Source organism: Leucoraja erinacea, unplaced genomic scaffold (genome assembly GCF_028641065.1).
Source record: "Leucoraja erinacea ecotype New England unplaced genomic scaffold, Leri_hhj_1 Leri_152S, whole genome shotgun sequence".
NCBI classification, from domain to species: Eukaryota; Metazoa; Chordata; class Chondrichthyes; order Rajiformes; family Rajidae; genus Leucoraja; species Leucoraja erinaceus.
The window spans coordinates 72,119-91,497 of record NW_026575814.1 but is presented as its reverse complement, the minus strand read 5'-3'; the positions used below and the strand labels follow the sequence as shown (position 1 = coordinate 91,497).

At 46.4% G+C, this 19,379-nt stretch overlaps 1 protein-coding gene across 4 annotated transcripts in view; it reads right to left on the bottom strand.

The window, feature by feature from the left end:
- Positions 1 to 688: 688 nt before the first annotated feature.
- Positions 689 to 19,379, bottom strand: part of LOC129715938 (class I histocompatibility antigen, F10 alpha chain-like) — a 49,853-nt gene continuing 31,162 nt past the window's right edge. Inside the window, exons 7-8 of one of the 4 annotated variants that reach the window (XR_008726572.1) lie at positions 15,732 to 18,046; positions 689 to 1,339 (exon numbers count right to left, since the gene is read on the bottom strand). Coding sequence is in view for 2 of the 4 variants with exons in the window: in XM_055665832.1 (XP_055521807.1) it covers positions 17,925 to 18,046 (122 nt within the window). In the remaining 2 variants the exon portion in view is untranslated. Of the gene's footprint in view, positions 1,340 to 14,712; positions 18,047 to 19,379 lie in introns of those variants that run through there. The other 3 variants (XR_008726571.1, XM_055665832.1, XM_055665831.1) reach the window with 3 other exon arrangements.

Here is a 19,379-nt window from a genome sequence, read left to right as displayed (position 1 = left end):
CGGCCACCATTTAGATAATAGTCTGCTTTCCTGTTTTTGCCACCAAAATGGATAACCTCACATTTATCCACAGATGCTGGGTGGACTCACTGTGGTGGATGTTAATATGTGTTTATTGTTGTTTTATTGTATTGTATTATATGTATGACTGCTGCAATTTCGTTCAGACTTCGGTCTGAATGACAATAAAAGGCTATCTATCTATATGATGAGAAGAATTTACAGAATAGTGAAAGGCTTGGATAGAGTGGATGTGGAGAGGATGTTTCCACTAGTGGGAGAGTCTAGGACCAGAGGGTTATGGCCTCAGAATTAAAGTACGTTCTTTTAGGAAGGAGATGAAGAGCAATTTCTGTAGTCGGAGGTTGGCGAATCTGTGGAATTCATTGCCACAGAACTACTTCTACTCCTACAACTTTAGACCTTATGACATGGCTTTAAGGTGAGAGAGGCATCTTCCAATCTCTGGTACCTTTGCCAACAAAGGTGTTTTCGACAGATGCGTCCAGACCTGCTGATTTACTCCAGTGCTTTGTAGTTCTTTTATTGTAATCCAGTGACTGCAATACCTTGGTGGCAAAAACAGGAAAGCAGACTATTATCTAAATGGTGGCCGATTGGGAAAGGGGGAGATGCAGCGAGACCTGGGTGTCATGGTACACCAGTCATTGAAGGTATGCATGCAGGTGCAGCAGACAGTAAAGAAAGCAAATGGTATGTTGGCTTTCATTGCAAAAGGATTTGAGTATAGGAGCAGAGAGGTTCTACTGCAGTTGTACAGGGTCTTGGTGAGACCACACCTGGAGTATTGCGTACAGTTTTGGTCTCCAAATCTGAGGAAGGACATTATTGCCATAGAGGGAGTGCAGAGACGGTTCACCAGACTGATTCCTGGGATGTCAGGACTGTCTTATGAAGAATGACTGGATAAACTTGGTTTATACTCTCTAGAATTTAGAAGATTGAGAGGGGATCTTATAGAAACATACAAAATTCTTAAGGGGTTGGACAGGCTAGATGCAGGAAGATTGTTCCCGATGTTAGGGAAGTCCAGGACAAGGGGTCACAGCTTAAGGATAAAGGGGAAATCCTTTAAAACCGAGATGAGAAGAACTTTTTTCACGCAGAGAGTGGTGAATCTCTGGAACTCTCTGCCACAGAGGGTAGTTGAGGCCAGTTCATTGGCTATATTTAAGAGGGAGTTAGATGTGGCCCTTGTGGCTAAGGGGATCAGGGGGTATGGAGAGAAGGCAGGTACGGGATACTGAGTTGGATGATCAGCCATGATCATATTGAATGGCGGTGCAGGCTCGAAGGGCCGAATGGCCTACTCCTGCACCTAATTTCTATGTTTCTATGTTTGTTTCTTAAAGATTTATAAATTACTGTCTCTTCCCTTGCCTCCCATAGCAGGACATTAGAGGCAAGAGTCGGCCAAGTGGCTCAGTGGTAGAGTTGATGCTTTGCACCGGCAGAAACCCGCATACGATTCTAACTACGGGTTCTGTCCATATGGAGTTTGTACCTTCTCCCTGTGACCGCGTGGGTTTTCTCCGGGTGCTCCGGTTTCCTCCCACACACCAAAGACGCACAAGTTTGTAGGTTAATTGCCTTCGGTAAAATTGTAAATTGTCCCTAGTGTGTACAGTAGTGCTAGAGTACGATCGCTGGTCGGCATGGACTCGGTTGGCCGAAGGGCCTGTTTCCGTGTGGTATCTCTAAAGTCTAAAATCTAAAGCAGCCGGTGATAAACCTTAAAAGGTATGGGGGACTATTCATCTGTAAACCTACAAAAACATCAAATACTTCCTTATTTTATCATGTCCCTTCTCCCTCTGGCGGCAAGTGCTCCATATGACCGTATGTCCGTAGTTACAGAGAAAGGTTGAAGGTTGAACAAGTTAGGGCTTTATTCTTTGGAGCGCAGGAGGTTAAGGGGGGACTTGATAGAGGTTTTTAAAATGATGAGAGGGATAGACAGAGTTGACGTGGAAAAGCTTTTCCCACTGAGAGTAGGGAAGATTCAAACAAGGGGACATGACATGAGAATTAAGGGACTGAAGTTTAGGGGTAACATGAGGGGGAACTTCTTTACTCAGAGAGTGGTAGCTGTGTGGAATGAGCTTCCAGTGAAGGTGGTGGAGGCAGGTTCGTTTTTATCAATTAAAAATAAATTGGATAGTTATATGGATGGGAAGGGAATGGAGGGTTATGGTCTGAGCGCAGGTATATGGGACTAGGGGAGATTATGTGTTCGGCACGGACTAGAAGGGCCGAGATGGCCTGTTTCCGTACTGTAATTGTTATATGGTTATATGGTTATATCTCTCCATCTTCACTGCATTTTCAGGCAGTTGTCTAAAAGCCTCTTAAATGTCATTATCTGCCTCCACCAGCACTCTCAACATGCCTGAAGCGTCTACAGTGTGGAATGTTGAGCTGCCAGTCCTGCCCAACACCCAGCCATGTCTCCTTGATAGCAACGACGTCATAGTCAAACCTCACGTCAAAAACCTTGCTGCGATATTTGACTCAGCATTGAAATTTGACAAACAAGTCAATGCCGTGGTAAAAGCTAGCTTCTTTCAGCTTCAGACAATAGCTAAAATATAACAATTCCTCCGGTTTGATGACCTGGAAAAGATCATCCGCACATTTATCTCCTCCCGCCTAGATTACTGCAACTCCCTCTACACTGGCATCAGCCAATCTTCCCCGTCACGCCTGCAACTGGTCCAAAACGCCGCAGTGAGACTCCTGACGGGCACCCGAAAAAGGGACCACATCACCCCGACCCTGGCCTCTCTACTGGTTCCCTGTGCGGTTCAGAATACATTTCAAGACCTTCCTCTTTGACTGCAAAGCCCTCAATGGGCTTGCACCCACCTACATTAAAAGTCTTCTCACCCACCACACCACCTCCAGGTCCCTCAGATCGGCTGACCTGGGGTTGCTGAATATCCCGCGGTCTAGGCATAAGCTCAGGGGAGACCTTGCCTTTGCGATTGCAGCCCCTAGACTGTGGAACAGCATCCCCCCTTCCCATCTGAACTGCCCCCTCCATCGACTCCTTTAAGTCTAGACTTAAAACTCATCTGTACTCCCAAGCCTTTCCTGACGTCCTCTGAGGGCTATTCGTATATAGTATTCTATACTCTGAGTATAGAAGTTGGGATGTAATGTTAAAATTGTACAAGGCATTGGTGAGGCCAATTCTGGAGTATGGTGTACAATTTTGGTCGCCTAATTATAGGAAGGATGTCAACAAAATAGAGAGAGTACAGAGGAGATTTACTAGAATGTTGCCTGGGTTTCAGCAACTAAGTTACAGAGAAAGGTTGAACAAGTTAGGGCTTTTATTCTTTGGAGCGCAGAAGGTTAAGGGGGGACTTGATAGAGGTTTTTAAAATGATGAGAGGGATAGACAGAGTTGACGTGGAAAAGCTTTTCCCACTGAGAGTAGGGAAGATTCAAACAAGGGGACATGACATGAGAATTAAGGGACTGAAGTTTAGGGGTAACATGAGGGGGAACTTCTTTACTCAGAGAGTGGTAGCTGTGTGGAATGAGCTTCCAGTGAAGGTGGTGGAGGCAGGTTCGTTTTTATCATTTAAAAATAAATTGGATAGTTATATGGATGGGAAGGGAATGGAGGGTTATGGTCTGAGCGCAGGTATATGGGACTAGGGGAGATTATGTGTTCGGCACGGACTAGAAGGGTCGAGATGGCCTGTTTCCGTGCTGTAATTGTTATATGGTTATATATGTATGTAGTTTGCTTGTTTATACTGTTCTTATAACAAATGTAAAGCACTTTGGTCAACGAGAGTTGTTTTTTAAATGTGCTATATAAATAAACGTGACTTGACTTGACTTGACTTGACTTGACTAGTCCTTTGTGTTGATCGAGGCCCAAATTAATCTACCTTACCTGCCAGACACCTTGCATTAAAATGTCTGGGATTTAGCCTTACATTCCCCACACCCTTGCTTCACCACACCCATGTTCGCTCTGCTGACTGGACTGAATTAGTGTCCCTGCAATTACTGACTGTGCTTCCTGTTAACCCCTCCCCCTCCAGCACTCTGTGCCCCATTCCCTTGCCAAATTAGTTTAAAGACAAGGTACACAAAAATGCTGGAGAAACTCAGCGGGTGCAGCAGCATCTATGGAGCGAAGGAAATAGGCGATCTTTCGGGCCGAAACCCTTCTTCAGACTGATCAGTCTGAAGAAGGGTTTCGGCCCGAAATGTCACCTATTTCCTTCACTCCATAGATGCTGCTGCACCCGCTGAGTTTCTCCAGCTATTTTGTCTACCTTAGTTTAAAGACAAAGTGCTGGAATAACTCACCATTGAGGCAGCATCTCTGTCGAACATGGAGCCATTCCCTCCACTGATGCTGCTGAGTTACTCCAGCACTTGGTATGTTTTTTCTTTTGTAAACCGGCATCTGCGGTTCCTCGTGTCTCCAAATTGATGGTTTTGTGGCCATGTTTGCAGATGATACGAAGGTAGTTGGAGGTGCAGGTAGTGTTGAGGAAGCAGGGAGGCTGCAGAAGGACTTGGGAACAAATTGGGAGAGTGGCCAAAGACGTGGCAAATGCATTGCAGTACAGCAAGATCAGGCACGTGTCAACAAAATGCACATGTCAACAAAATAGAGAGAGTACAGAGGAGATTTACTAGAATGTTGCCTGGGTTTCAACAACTAAGTTACAGAGATAGGTTGAATAAGTTAGGTCTTTATTTTCTGGAGCGCAGAAGGTTAAGGGGGGACCTGATAGAGGTCTTTAAAATGATGAGAGGGATAGACAGAGTTGATGTGGACAAGCTTTTCCCTTTGAGAATAGGGAAGATTCAAACAAGAGGGCATGGCTTCAGAATTAAGGGACAGAAGTTTAGGGGTAATATGAGGGGGAACTTCTTTACGCAGAGAGTGGTAGCGGTGTGGAATGAGCTCCCAGTGGAAGTGGTGGAGGCAGGTTCATTGGTATCATTTAAAAATAAATTGGATAGGCATATGGATGAGAAGGGAATGGAGGGTTATGGTATGAGTGCAGGCAGGTGGGACTAAGGGGAAAAAAAAAAACTGTTCGGCATGGACTTGTAGGGCCGAGATGGCCTGTTTCCGTGCTGTAATTGTTATATGGTTATATGGTTACGTGCCGAGAGTAATTAGTCAGGGTAGGCAGTGGCTTTTAAAAATCTTGATAACCGCGCTTGCACAGATTGTTATCTCCCCGGCGAGCCGTTAGTCGGCTTTCAAAAATCTTGCAAACCACGCAGATTGTTATCTCCAATTTTATCAAGAAATTTGTCTTCAATCAGTCCTATCTCTTAATAAAGTATAAAAAACATACAGCTCAAAGAAATTTACTTACCATATTATTTGTATAAGAAATCCATTCTTCTCTCTTTGTTTCCTGTTGTACCAAACTGTTTTAACAGCTATCTTTGGAATATCACCCCCAAACTGTAAGCTTACAAATTTACAAGCATTGCTTGTATTCTTTTCAACTGGAAGTCAAAACAAGCTCGATCATTTTTGCAATGGTTAAGTCAAGTCAAGTCAAGTCAAGTCAAGTCAAGTTTATTTGTCACATACACATACGAGATGTGCAGTGAAATGAAAGTGGCAATGCTCGCGGACTTTTGTGCAAAAGACAAACAACAAAACAACCAAACAAATTATAAACACAATCATAACACACATATTCTTTTACATAATAAATAATAGAAGGAAAAACGTTCTGTAGAGTTAGTCCCTGGTGAGATAGGCGTTTACAGTCCGAATTGCCTCTGGGAAGAAACTCCTTCTCAACCTCTCCGTTCTCACTGCATGGCAACGGAGGCGTTTGCCTGACCGTAGCGGCTGGAACAGTCCATTGCAGGGGTGGAAGAGGTCTCTCATGATTTTATTTGCTCTGGAGTTGCACCTCCTGTTGTATAGTTCCTGCAGGAGGGTGAGTGAAGTTCCCATAGTGCGTTCGGCCGAACGCACTACTCTCTGCAGAGCCTTCTTGTCCTTGGCAGAGCAATTCCCAAACCAGATGGTAATGTTCCCGGACAAGATGCTTTCCACCGCCGCTGCGTAGAAGCACTGGAGGATCCTTGGAGACACTCTGAATTTCCTCAATTGCCTGAGGTGGTAAAGGCGCTGCCTTGCCTTACTCACCAGTGCTGAGGCGTGTGATGACCATGTCATATCCTCAGAGATGTGGACTCCCAGATATTTAAAACAGTTCACCCTATCCACAGGATCCCCATTTATACTCAATGGAGTGTACGTCCTCGGATGATGTGCCCTCCTAAAGTCCATGATCAGCTCCTTCGTTTTTTTGATGTTCAAGAGGAGGCTGTTCTCCTGGCACCAGAGTGCTAGATCAGCCACCTCCTCCCGGTAGGCCTTCTCATCGTTGTCTGAGATCAGGCCCACCACCACAGTGTCATCAGCAAACTTGATTATTGAATTGGAGCTGAACCTAGCCACACAGTCATGTGTGTACAGGGAGTACAATAGGGGGCTGAGGACGCAACCCTGGGGCGATCCTGTGCTCAGGGTGAGGGACTTCGATGTATTCCCTCCCATCTTGACTACCTGGGGCCTGGCGGTGAGAAAGTCCAGGACCCAGGCACACAGGGAGGTGTTGAGCCCCAATTAAAGGAGGTGCTCTCCTTTTAACCCTTGGGAAAAGATCAGGTAGAAACGGTGCAACACCCGCAGAAACCTTGCTCTGACCTGGAACCCTTTTATAGATCTTATTACAGATTTTTCCTTTAACTGAAAATATTGTCTGCGCAATCATAATCATTTATTCATATGTGTATGTTGCTGTTGAACACAAGACTCTGACTTAAAAAAAAAATTCTCTTTCTAGTTTTTGAGACGAGGAAGGGGAGGGGGGTATATATGTTTTGTACTGTTCTGAACTGTTTGTTGATGTTCTGCGTAAATTTGTGTTTATAACTTGAAAACCAAAAATAAAGTTATTAATAAATAAATCAGAGAGGCAAAGGGACTTGAGAGTGCTGGTGCAGGGTTCCTGAAAGATTAATTTCCGGTGTTTAAGAAGGAACTGCAGATGCTGGAAAATCGAAGGTAGACAAAAATGCTGGAGAAACTCAGCGGGTGCAGCAGCATCTGTGGAGCGAAGGAAATAGGCAACGTTTCAGGCCAAAACCCTTCTTTAGACTATTTTCCAGGTTGAGATGAGGGTAGGAAAGGCAAATTTATTTCAAGGGGACTAGAATGTGGACAAGCTTTTCCCTTTGAGAATAGGGAAGATTCAAACAATAGGACATGACTTCAGAATTAACGGACAGAAGTTTAGGGGTAATATGAGGGGGAACTTCTTTACGCAGAGAGTGGTGGCGGTGTGGAATGAGCTCCCAGTGGAAGTGGTGGAGGCAGGTTCATTGGTATCATTTAAAAATAAATTGGATAGGCATATGGATGAGAAGGGAATGGAGGGTTATGGTATGAGTGCAGGCAGGTGGGACTAAGGGGAAAAAAATGTGTTCGGCATGGACTTGTAGGGCCGAGATGGCCTGTTTCCGTGCTGTAATTGTTATATGGTTATAATATAAAACTAAGGAGCAAATGCTGAGGCTTTATCAGATGCTGGTGAGGGTATATTAGGAATATATCTCTGTGGATTGTCACCTTGGCGTGGTGGAGATGCTTGTGTGGTCCTGGGATCCTGAGAGCGATGCCGTCTGGAGCTATGCTCCTGGTAGGGCCACCCATGGCGGTAAGGTCGAGGGGGGGAGGTCTCTGACAAAGAGCAATCCAACCAAGACCTCAACGGTGGAACAGGCGGAGGACGATGGCTGACCTTAGTGGAGCTAACGTCATAACGGCTGGGGAGACGGATGAAGGCTGCGGCAGAAAAGGGTCTTGGACTCCACGCCACTGGATCCTGACCCAGATCTGTCAAGGTCCGTGTGTTGGCTGTCTGTGCACCAGTCTCCCCACGTCAAACAAAGTCACGCACAGACATCCTCCACGAGAGGACAGTCATACTCATATAACCATATAACCATATAACAATTACAGCACGGAAACGGGCCATCTCGACCCTTCTAGTCCGTGCCGAACACATAATCTCCCCTAGTCCCATATACCTGCGCTCAGACCATAACCCTCCATTCCCTTCCCATCCATATAACTATCCGATTTATTTTTAAATGATAAAAACGAACCTGCCTCCACCACCTTCACTGGAAGCTCATTCCACACAGCTACCACTCTCTGAGTAAAGAAGTTCCCCCTCATGTTACCCCTAAACTTCAGTCCCTTAATTCTCATGTCATGTCCCCTTGTTTGAATCTTCCCTACTCTCAGTGGGAAAAGCTTTTCCACGTCAACTCTGTCTATCCCTCTCATCATTTTAAAAAACCTCTATCAAGTCCCCCCTTAACCTTCTTCGCTCCAAAGAATAAAGCCCTAACTTGTTCAACCTTTCTCTGTAACTTAGTTGCTGAAACCCAGGCAACATTCTAGTAAATCTCCTCTGTACTCTCTCTATTTTGTTGACATCCTTCCTATAATTAGGCGACCAAAATTGTACACCATACTCCAGAATTGGCCTCACCAATGCCTTGTACAATTTTAACATTACATCCCAACTTCTATACTCAAAATCTCAGAATCTGAGGAATTAATTATCATAGATGGCTGAGGCGGCCGTTATTGGATATTTTTAAAGCGGAAATGATAGGTTCTTATTCAGACAGGGCATGAAAGGTTACAGGGAGATGGAAGTAGAATATAGAGGGAAAGATCAGCCATGATGGAGGAGAATGGCGGAAAATACTCGATGGGCTGAATGGCCTCATTCTGCTCCTATATCTTATGGTGTTATGGTCAAAATAGCTTACACCTCCTCAAGCAGCACAGGGGAAATTTCGGTAAGGATGTTGGTTCAATTTCAGTTCAGTTGTAGACACAAGGAACTGCAGATGCTGGAATCCCGAGCAAAGCACAAAGTGCTGGAGGAACTGAGTGATTCAGGCAGCAACTGTGGAAGGAATTGGCGGACAACGTTTCGAGTCAGGATCCTTCTTCAGCCTGATAGGAGTAGGGGGGAGAAAGCTGGAAAAGACAGATGGGGTGGAACAAAACATGAAAAGTGATAGGTGGATACAGGTGAGGAGGAGATGGGTGGAGCAAGTGGCAAAGGCTAGAGGTGAAACGTAGTAGACAAGTTGTGAGATGACAGAAAAAGATTTACGAGATTAGCTTGGAAACCTGCCCTTCGGTCCAACAAGTTCACGCCAACCACTGATCACCAGTTCACACAAGTTCTATCCTATCCCACTCAGGGTAATTGACCTACAAACTCCGCTTTTCAAGAAGGAACTGCAGATGCTGGAAAGTCGAAGGTAGACAAAAGTGCTGGAGAAACTCAGCGGGTGCGGCAGCATCTATGGAGCGAAGGAAATAGGCAAAGTCTCGGGCCAAAGCCCTTCTTCAGACTCAGTCAGAAGAAACGTTTTGGCCCGAAACGTTGCCTATTTCATTCGCTCCATAGATGCTGCCGCACCCGCTGAGTCTCTCCAGCTTTTTTGTCTACCTACAAACACGCCTGTCTTTGGAATGTGGGAGGAAACCGAGGCACGGAGGGAAATCCCACATGGTCAGACAGAGAACGTGCAAACTCTGCACAGACAGCACCCAAAATCAGGATCAAAACTGTGTCCATGACACAACGAAGCAAGGCCTCTACCAGATGCGCCACTGCGATGCTCTGAAAGGAGAGGTGAATTGTAAGCTGGAGGGAGGGATGCAGGTGGAAGGGGATGGAGCGGGAAGGGGAGCGGGGGGAATAAAAGGGAAACTATGGAGGAGAGGCAAGGGTCGGCATGGCTGGAGATTGCCCAGGTGCAAGCTGTCCAGCTTGTGAAAGTCACACTTGCCCCAGAGATACAAGATACAAGATACATTTAATTGTCATTTGAACCCCTTGAGGTCCAAACGAAATGCCGTTTCTGCAGCCATACATTACAAACACATAGACCCAAGACACAACATAATTTACATAAACATCCATCACATCGCTGTGATGGAAGGCCAAATAAACTTATCTCTCCACTGCACTCTCCCCCCCCCCCCCATGTCAGAGTCAAAGTCAAAGCCCCCGGCTGGCGATGGCGATTGTCCCGCGGCCATTAAAGCCACGCCGGGTGGTGCGAGGTCGCACACCGGGTCTTGGTGTTAGAGCTCCCGGCGTGCGCTCGCAGAGTCCCGCGGCCATTCCAAGCCGCGCGGGGCAGTGATGTAGGCCCCGCTCCAGGAGCTCTTCAACCCCGCAACTCGGGCGGGGGAAGTCGCTGTTGCGAGAGCCCTGAAAAGCGGTCTCCCTCCAGGGACCCGCGGGCTCCCGGTGACCAGAGGTGGTCCCTTTAGTATAAAAACCTACAACTGCCTTTCCCATACTACGCACCACACATTCATCAGACCTGCCATCCCATTGCCCAGTGGAAGGTGGCTCCAGAGACTGAAGGGTCCCGACCCAAAATGTCACCTATCCACGTTCTCCAGCGACAATTTCTTCCCAGGAGTTATCAGACAATTGGGCAGCACAGTGGTGTCATGTTAGAGTTAATACCTCACAGCGCCAGAGACCCAGATTCAATCCCGACTACGGGTGTTGGCTGTACACAGTTTCTACATTCTTCCCGTCACCCGCGTGGATTTTCTCCGACATCTCCGGGCAAAGAAATAATGTCAAAGTTTGTAGGTTAATTGGCTTGGTATAGAAACATAGAAATTAGGTGCAGGAGTAGGCCATTCGGCCCTTCGAGCCTGCACCGCCACTCAATATGATCATGGCTTATCATCCAACTCAGTATCCCGTACCTGCCTTCTCTCCATACCCCCTGATCCCCTTAGCCACAAGGGCCACATCTAACTCCCTCTTAAATATAGCCAATGAACTGGCCTCAACTACCCTCTGCGGCAGAGAGTTCCAGAGATTCACCACTCTCTGTGTGAAAAAAGTTCTTCTCATCTTGGTTTTAAAGGATTTCCCCCTTATCCTCAAGCTGTGACCCCTTGTCCTGGACTTCCCCAACATTGGGAGCAATCTTCCTGCATCTAGCCTGTCCAACCCCTTAAGTATTTTGTAAGTTTCTATAAGATCCCCTCTCAATCTCCTAAATTCTAGAGAGTATAAACCAAGTCTATCCAGTCTTTCTTCATAAGACAGTCCTGACATCCCAGGAATCAGTATAAGTTTAAATTGGCCCGGATGTGCGTAGGATAGTGTTAATATGCGGAGATCGCTGGTCAGTGCGGACTAGGTGGGCCATAGGGCCTGATTCTGCGCTGTATCTCTAAACTAAACTAAACTTCATCCCTCCCCTCCACACTACCCTGTACCTGCCTCCGTTGTCTGCTGTTTTGTAGGGGTTAATTGAAATTGAATGATTGCAGAGGCCAGTTAAGACCCAACCACAATGAATAACCAAAGCCGTTAAGCATGGAATATTTCCTTTCTACAGGAGATTAAAATATCAGATGAAACCACTGGTTTTTCATAAAAAGTATGACTTAGTTTCCACATTTCATTTAGTTTAGTTTAGAGATGTAATCACAGTTGACGTAAACAGAGTTGACGTGGATAAGCTTTTCCCACTGAGAGTAGAGAAGATTCAAACAAGGCGACATGACTTGAGAATGAAGGGACTGAAGTTTAGGGGTAACATGAGGGGGAACTTCTTTACTCAGAGAGTGGTAGCTGTGTGGAATGAGCTTCCAGTGAAGGTGGTGGAGGCAGGTTCGTTTTATATCATTTAAAAATAAATTGGATAGTTAACCATATAACAATTACAGCACGGAAACAGGCCATCTCGACCCTTCTAGTCCGTGCCGAACACATAATCTCCCCTAGTCCCATATACCTGCGCTCAGACCATAACCCTCCATTCCCTTCCCATCCATATAACTATCCAATTTATTTTTAAATGATAAAAACGAACCTGCCTCCACCACCTTCACTGGAAGCTCATTCCACACAGCTACCACTCTCTGAGTAAAGAAGTTCCCCCTCATGTTACCCCTAAACTTCAGTCCCTTAATTCTCAAGTCATGTCCCCTTGTTTGAATCTTCCCTACTCTCAGTGGGAAAAGCTTTTCCACGTCAACTCTGTCTATCCCTCTCATCATTTTAAAAACCTCTATCAAGTCCCCCCTTAACCTTCTGCGCTCCAAAGAATAAAGAATAAATTATTCTTTGGAGTTATATGGACGGGAAAGTTATGGAGGGTTATGGTCTGAACGCAGATGTATGGGACTAGGAGAATACGTGATCAGCACGGACTAGAAGGGTCGAGATGGCCTGTTTCCGTGCTGTAATTGTTATATGGTTATATGGTTATATGTTATAATGTGGAAACAGTGTTTAAGAAGGAACTGCAGATGCTTGAAAATCGAAGGTAGAAAATCGAAGGTAGACATCAGTCTGAAGAAGGGTTTCGGCCCGGAATGCTCCATAGATGCTGCAGCACCCGCTGAGTTTCTCCATCACTTTTGTCTACCTTCTAGTGCGAAACAGGCCCTTCGGCCCACCGAGTCTGCAGCGACCCCCCCAACATTAACGCTGTCCGACGCACACGCCAATACGGTTTGTCTTTGGAGTGTGAGAGGAAACCGAAGATCTCGGAGAAAACCCACGCGGTCTCGGGGAGCACGTACAAACTCCGCACAGACAGCACCCGTAGTTGGGATTGAACCGGAGTCTCTGGTGCTGCAAGCTCTGTAAGGCAGTAACTCTACCACATTAGACCATCACCTCCCTGGTGTACCTGGTGTAGACACATCGATCTTCCCTCTGTGCTAGCAGTCATTGTGGGGTGACTAGTTCACAAAATGATATTCTTGGCATCACAGATGTTCCACAGTGGACCATCAGTAATGCATGAAGGAATTTAATCTCAATGCATTCCTGCAGGTTCGATAGCGATATATTTTTATGTCTGCGAGCCTCATGTATAATTCATCTCAGCCAGTTCAGTTTAGTTTATTGTCACGTGTAACAAGGTACAGTGAAAAGCTTTTTGTTGCGCGCTAACCCGTCAGCAGATAGACAATATATGATTACAATCAATCAATTTACAGTGTATAGACACATGATAAGGGTATAACGTTTAGTGCAAGGTAAAGCCAGCATAGTCCGAGAGACATCAAAAAGGTAGATAGTAGTTCAGCACTGCTCACTGGTTGTGGTAGGATGATTCAGTTGCCTGATCTCAACTGGGGGAAACATCATTAGGTTTATGTCAACAAAATAGAGAGAGTACAGAGGAGATTTACTAGAATGTTGCCTGGGTTTCAGCAACTAAGTTACAGAGAAAGGTTGAACAAGTTAGGGCTTTATTCTTTGGAGCGCAGAAGGTTAAGGGGGGACTTGATAGAGGTTTTTTAAAATGATGAGAGGGATAGACAGAGTTGACGTGGAAAAGCTTTTCCCACTGAGAGTAGGGAAGATTCAAACAAGGGGACATGACTTGAGAATTAAGGGACTGAAGTTTAGGGGTAACATGAGGGGGACTTCTTTACTCAGAGAGTGGTAGCTGTGTGGAATGAGCTTCCAGTGAAGGTGGTGGAGGCAGGTTCGTTTTTATCATTTAAAAATAAATTGGATAGTTATATGGACGGGAAAGGAATGGAGGGTTATGGTCTGAGCACAGGTATATGGGACTAGGGGAGATTATGTGTTCGGCACGGACTAGAAGGGTCGAGATGGCCTGTTTCCGTGCTGTAATTGTTATATGGTTTAACTTGCCATACTCTGTACCAAAGAAGGCCCCAATCTGAACCATTGCCTGTTCATTTCCCCCCACCCCCGTAGATGCCACTGAGTTCCACACCCACTTTGTGCTTTTGCTCAAGATTCCAGCATCTGCCCTTCCTTGTGTCTCTGTAAGTCCCTCATGTTTTAGAGTCTTAACCTAGAGTGGAAACAGGCCCTTCGGCCCAACATGTCCCAGCTACACTAGTCCCATCTACCTGTGTTTGGTCCATATCCAGGGGCGGATTAAGGCTCACTGCTGCCCTAAGCACTGACAAATCTTGGTGCCCCCCTCCTTTCCACACTGACCCAGTCCATTTTAGTTGTTGACCTGTCTGACCAGATATACAATGCAGGTTGCAGCAGTACAAACATTTTTTTTTTTTTTTTTTTTACAAATCTTCATTTTTTTTTTCTTCTTTTCACCCTTTTCCCAACTTTGTGGTGCCCCCTTTGGCCCTGGTGCCCTAAGCACATGCTTAGTCTGCTTAATGGTTAATCTGCCCCTGTCCATATCCCTCCAAACATGTCCTATCAATGTACCATGGGGGGACTTGATAGAGGTCTTTAAAATGATGAGAGGGATAGACCGAGTTGATGTGGACAAGCTTTTCCCTTTGAGAATAGGGAAGGTTCGAACAAGAGGACATGACTTCAGAATTAAGGGACAGAAGTTTAGGGGTAATATGAGGGGGAACTTCTTTACTCAGAGAGTGGTAGCGGTGTGGAATGAGCTTCCAGTGGAAGTGGTGGAGGCAGGTTCATTGGTATCATTTAAAAATAAATTGGATAGGCATATGGATGAGAAGGGAATGGAGGGTTATGGTATGAGTGCAGGCAGGTGTGGGACTAAGGGGAAAAAAATTTTGTTCGGCACGGACTTGTAGGGCCGAGATGGCCTGTTTCCGTGCTGTAATTGTTATATGGTTATATGGTTACCAGTCTAACTGTTTCTTAAATGTTGGGATAGTCCCTGCATCAACTACCTCCTCTGGCACCTCATTCCATACTCCCACCACCCTTTGTGTGGGAAAAGTTACCCATCAGATTCCTATTCCTCTGTTCACCTCAAACCAATATCCTCTGGACCTCGATTCCCCGACTCTGGGCACGAGACTCGGTGCATCTACCCGATCTATTCCTCTCATGATTTTATACACCCATATCCCTTCATCCACCTGCTCTCCAAGGAATTGAGTCCCAGCCTGCTCAACCTCTACCCGATAGCCCAGACACACAAGTCCTGGCAACATCCTCGTAAATCTTCTCTGTACGCTAACCAGATCACTCTTCGAAACTGAAGATGAGAAGCAAATAATATTCTGATGTCCTTTTAATCGATTTGTATTATAGTTTATTTTTATTACCCATTGGACAATAGAAAATAGTATTTTGACATCCATTTAATATATTTGTATTGAAGATATTATTCAATGTATGATACATTTCACAGCAAAAATAGATAATCTTTAAAAGCCAACAGGACACAGGTGAGTTTAACAGGAGCGTGGGTAACAAAGACTGGATAGACTTGGTTTATACTCTCTAGAATTTAGAAGATTGAGAGGGGATCTTATAGAAACTTACAAAATTCTTAAGGGGTTGGACAGGCTAGATGCAGGAAGATTGTTCCCGATGTTAGGGAAGTCCAGGACAAGGGGTCACAGCTTAAGGATAAAGGGGAAATCCTTTAAAACCGAGATGAGAAGAACTTTTTTTCACACAGAGAGTGGTGAATCTCTGGAACTCTCTGCCACAGAGGGTAGTTGAGGCCAGTTCATTGGCTATATTTAAGAGGGAGTTAGATGTGGCCCTTGTGGCTAAGGGGATCAGGGGGTATGGAGAGAAGGCAGGTACGGGATACTGAGTTGGATGATCAGCCATGATATTGAATGGCGGTGCAGGCTCGAAGGGCCGAATGGCCTACTCCTGCACCTAATTTCTATGTTTCTATGTTTAGCAGACCCCAGCGTTTTAAAGGATCAGTAGAACTGGGCTCCAGTGTGTGAGAGGGATGGTGGGAGTCAGCATCTGCCTCGCATCGAACTACCAAGATTTCCAAATAATTAGATAGTGGTCAAATCGGTATTTAACTGTGTTGGGGAACTGAGAAAAAACATTCATCACTAATGCTGGAGTTACTCAGCTGGTCAGGCAGCGTCTCTGGGGGAAAGGAATAGCTGATGCTTTTGCCCATACTCTTCTTGAGACCGAGAGTCAGGAGGGAGGGAAACTTAGAGATATGAAACGTAAATGTGATATCTCAGGTCAAAAGGCCTGGACAGAGTGATTGTGGAGAAGATTCTAGGACCAGAGGGCACAGCCTCAGAATTAAAGGCCATGCCATTAGAATGGAGATGTATGGCAGAGCAGACTCGATGGACTCAATGGCCTAATTCTGCTCCAATGACCCATGATCTGGTGAAAACCTCAGGCCTGGCACAAAGCTTGCAGTCCACAGCGCAGCAGTGATCACTGGTCTACTATATGTTTCGGGGGCTATCTATCTACAACATCCATGGATGCTGCCTGACCTGCTGAGTGGTCCCACGTTTTTATTTCGGAGTGCTCTCTGTACGGAGTTTGCACGTTCTCACTGGGACTGTGCGCATTTTCTTAGGGAGCTCCAAATTCCTCCCATTCTCCAAAGATGTGCGGACTTGTAGGTTAAATGGCTTCAGTCGAAATTATAAATTGCCCCTAGTGCGTAGCACAAACTCTTTGAATCACTTCCCACTGGAAGGCAACTCCGGACTGTCAAAGCTGCCACAGCCAGACATAAAAACAATTTTTATCCACGAGTAGTTGCTCTACTCAACAGCCAAAAATCTGTAGCCTCCCTTTAATCAGGTATTTTGTTGGTTCACATGCTTGATCAATGGTGTTTTATCATTCATGTTTTATTATTATTAATGTTTCATGTTTTCTGAGTCATTCGTAACTGTCACTGTGTCATGTTGTTACGTGGGCAGAGCACCAAGACAAATTCCTTGTATGTGAATACTTGGCCAATGAACTTACTTACTTACTTAGGATCGTGCTAGTGTTCAGGGTGATCGCTGGTTGGTGCGGACTCAGTGGGCTGAGGGGTCTGTTTCCACACTGTATCTCTAGAGTCTAAAGAAACATCCTTTCCAATAAGAGGGCACCAGTCCGGTAGGCGGCGCGACTCTCGTCAGCAGCGGCCTCTGCAGCCCGTCCGCGTTTTTATTATTTTCTGTCTATGTTTCTATGTAGTTTTTGTTATTTTTTGTTGGGACGTGTGTGTGGGAGGGAGGGGGAAACGTTTAAATCTCTCCCTGCACGGGAGACCCGACCTTTTCTTGTCTGTCTCCGTTATCGTTGGGGCTGCAACGAGGAGCGGCCTCCAACAGGAAGAGACCGGGGGCTCTGGTGCCGACGACTCACCTCACCGTCGCGGAGCTGGCCGAGTCCGGAGCGGGTGGAGCGGTGGTGGAGCGCTGCTGCTGCTGCTGCTGCGGCCCGACCTCCGGAGATTCGGAGGCTTCAACTGCAGGTCTGGTGGACGGCGGCACCGGGAGCCCGCGGGTCCCTGGAGGGAGACCGCGTTTCAGGGCTCTCGCAACGACGACTTCCCCCGCCCGAGTTGCGGGGTTGAAGAGCTCCTGGAGCGGGGCCTGACAGCACCGCCCCGCGCGGCTTGGAATGGCTGCGGGACTCTGCGAGCGCACGCCGGGGGCTCTAACACCAAGACCCGGTGTGCGACCTCGCACCACCCGGCGTGGCTTTAATGGCCGCGGGACAATCGCCATCGCCAACCGGGGGCATTGACTTTGACTCTGAGATGGGGGGGGGGCGGGGGGGAGTGCAGTGGAGAGAGATAGGTTTTTTTGGCCTTCCATCACAGCGATGTGATGGATGTTTATGTAAATTATGTTGTGTCTTGGGTCTATTTGTTGTAATGTAATGTATGGCTGCAGAAACGGCATTTCGTTTGGACCTCAAGGGGTCCAAATGACAATTAAATTGTATCTTGTATCTTGTATCTTGTCCACTCGAACAGGGTCCATGATTGGGGATAGACACAAAATGCTGGAGTAACTCAGCGGGGCAGGCAGCATCTCTGGAGAGAAGGAATGGGTGACGTTTCGGGGTCGAGACCCTTCTTCAGACTGGGCAGTCAGACCTCATGATTGGGGAGTCGGACTTGGGAAGCATTTTCTCTTTCTCGTTCCTGTCAACTCCTCCTGCTGTTACATCCTTCTGCAAAGACTGACTGCTGGTGGAACCTAAGATAGAGAGTAACAAGGTGAGTGGAAATTCCAGGGAAGATGTATGATCAGACAGCACAGTTGGCGCAGTGGGTGGACCTGCTCCCTCACAGTGACAGAGACCCAGGTTCCATCCTGACCTCGGGTGCTGCGTGTGTGGAGTTTGCACGTTCTCCCTGCGACCAGAGCACTGCCATCGGCTCCGCATCAAACTGAACACAAACACATTGCGTACAGTTTTGGTCTCCAAATCTGAGGAAGGACATTATTGGCATAGAGGGAGCGCAGAGAAGGTTCACCAGACTGATCCCTGGGATGGCAGGACTGTCTTATGAAGAAAGACTGGATAGACTTGGTTTATACTCTCTAGAATTTAGGAGATTGAGAGGGGGGATCTTATAGAAACGTACAAAATTCTTAAGGGGTTGGACAGGCTAGATGCAGGCAGATTGTTCCCGATGTTGGGGAAGTCCAGGACAAGGGGTCACAGCTTAAGGATAAGGGGGAATTCTTTAAAACCGAGATGAGAACTTTTTTCACACAGAGAGTGGTGAATCTCTGGAACTCTCTGCCACAGAGGATAGTTGAGGCCACAGTTCATTGGCTATATTTAAGAGGGAGTTAGATGTGGCCCTTGTGGCCAAGGGGATCAGAGGGTATGGAGAGAAGGCAGGTACGGGATACTGAGTTGGATGATCAGCCATGATCATATTAAATGGCGGTGCAGGCTCAAAGGGCCGAATGGCCTACTCCTGCACCTAATTTCTATGTTTCTATGTTTCTATGTCCTGGTTTCCTCCCACATCCTGTAGGTTAATTGACCCTGGTGTCAGGGGGTGGGTGCAAAAGTGGGGTAACGCTGAACTAGCGAACATGTGCACGATGGCTGGTGTGGACCCGGTGGGCTGAAGAGTCAGTTTCCATGCTGTATCCCAAAACTAAACACCGTCCCACGTCCTTCTCCCTCCCCACCACCACATTCCCCACCCTCCCCTCAACCCACCTCACACAAGGGGGGGTGACTGCCTGGAACGAACGGCCAAGGTGGTTAAAGCAGATAGGAAAGTGGCATTTCAAAGGTTTTTGGATAGGTATATGGATACAATAGGAATGGAGGGATATTGGTTATGGATATGTAGATTTACCAGAATGTTGCCTGGGAAATAGATCAGCAACGTCGGGACCCTTCCTCATAAGGACCCTTCCTCGCTATAGAAGCTGGGATGTAATGTTAAAATTGTACAAGGCATTGGTGAGACCAAATCTGGAGTATGGTGTACAATTTTGGTCGCTCAATTATAGGTATGATGTCAACAAAATAGAGAGAGTACAGAGAAGATTTACTAGAATG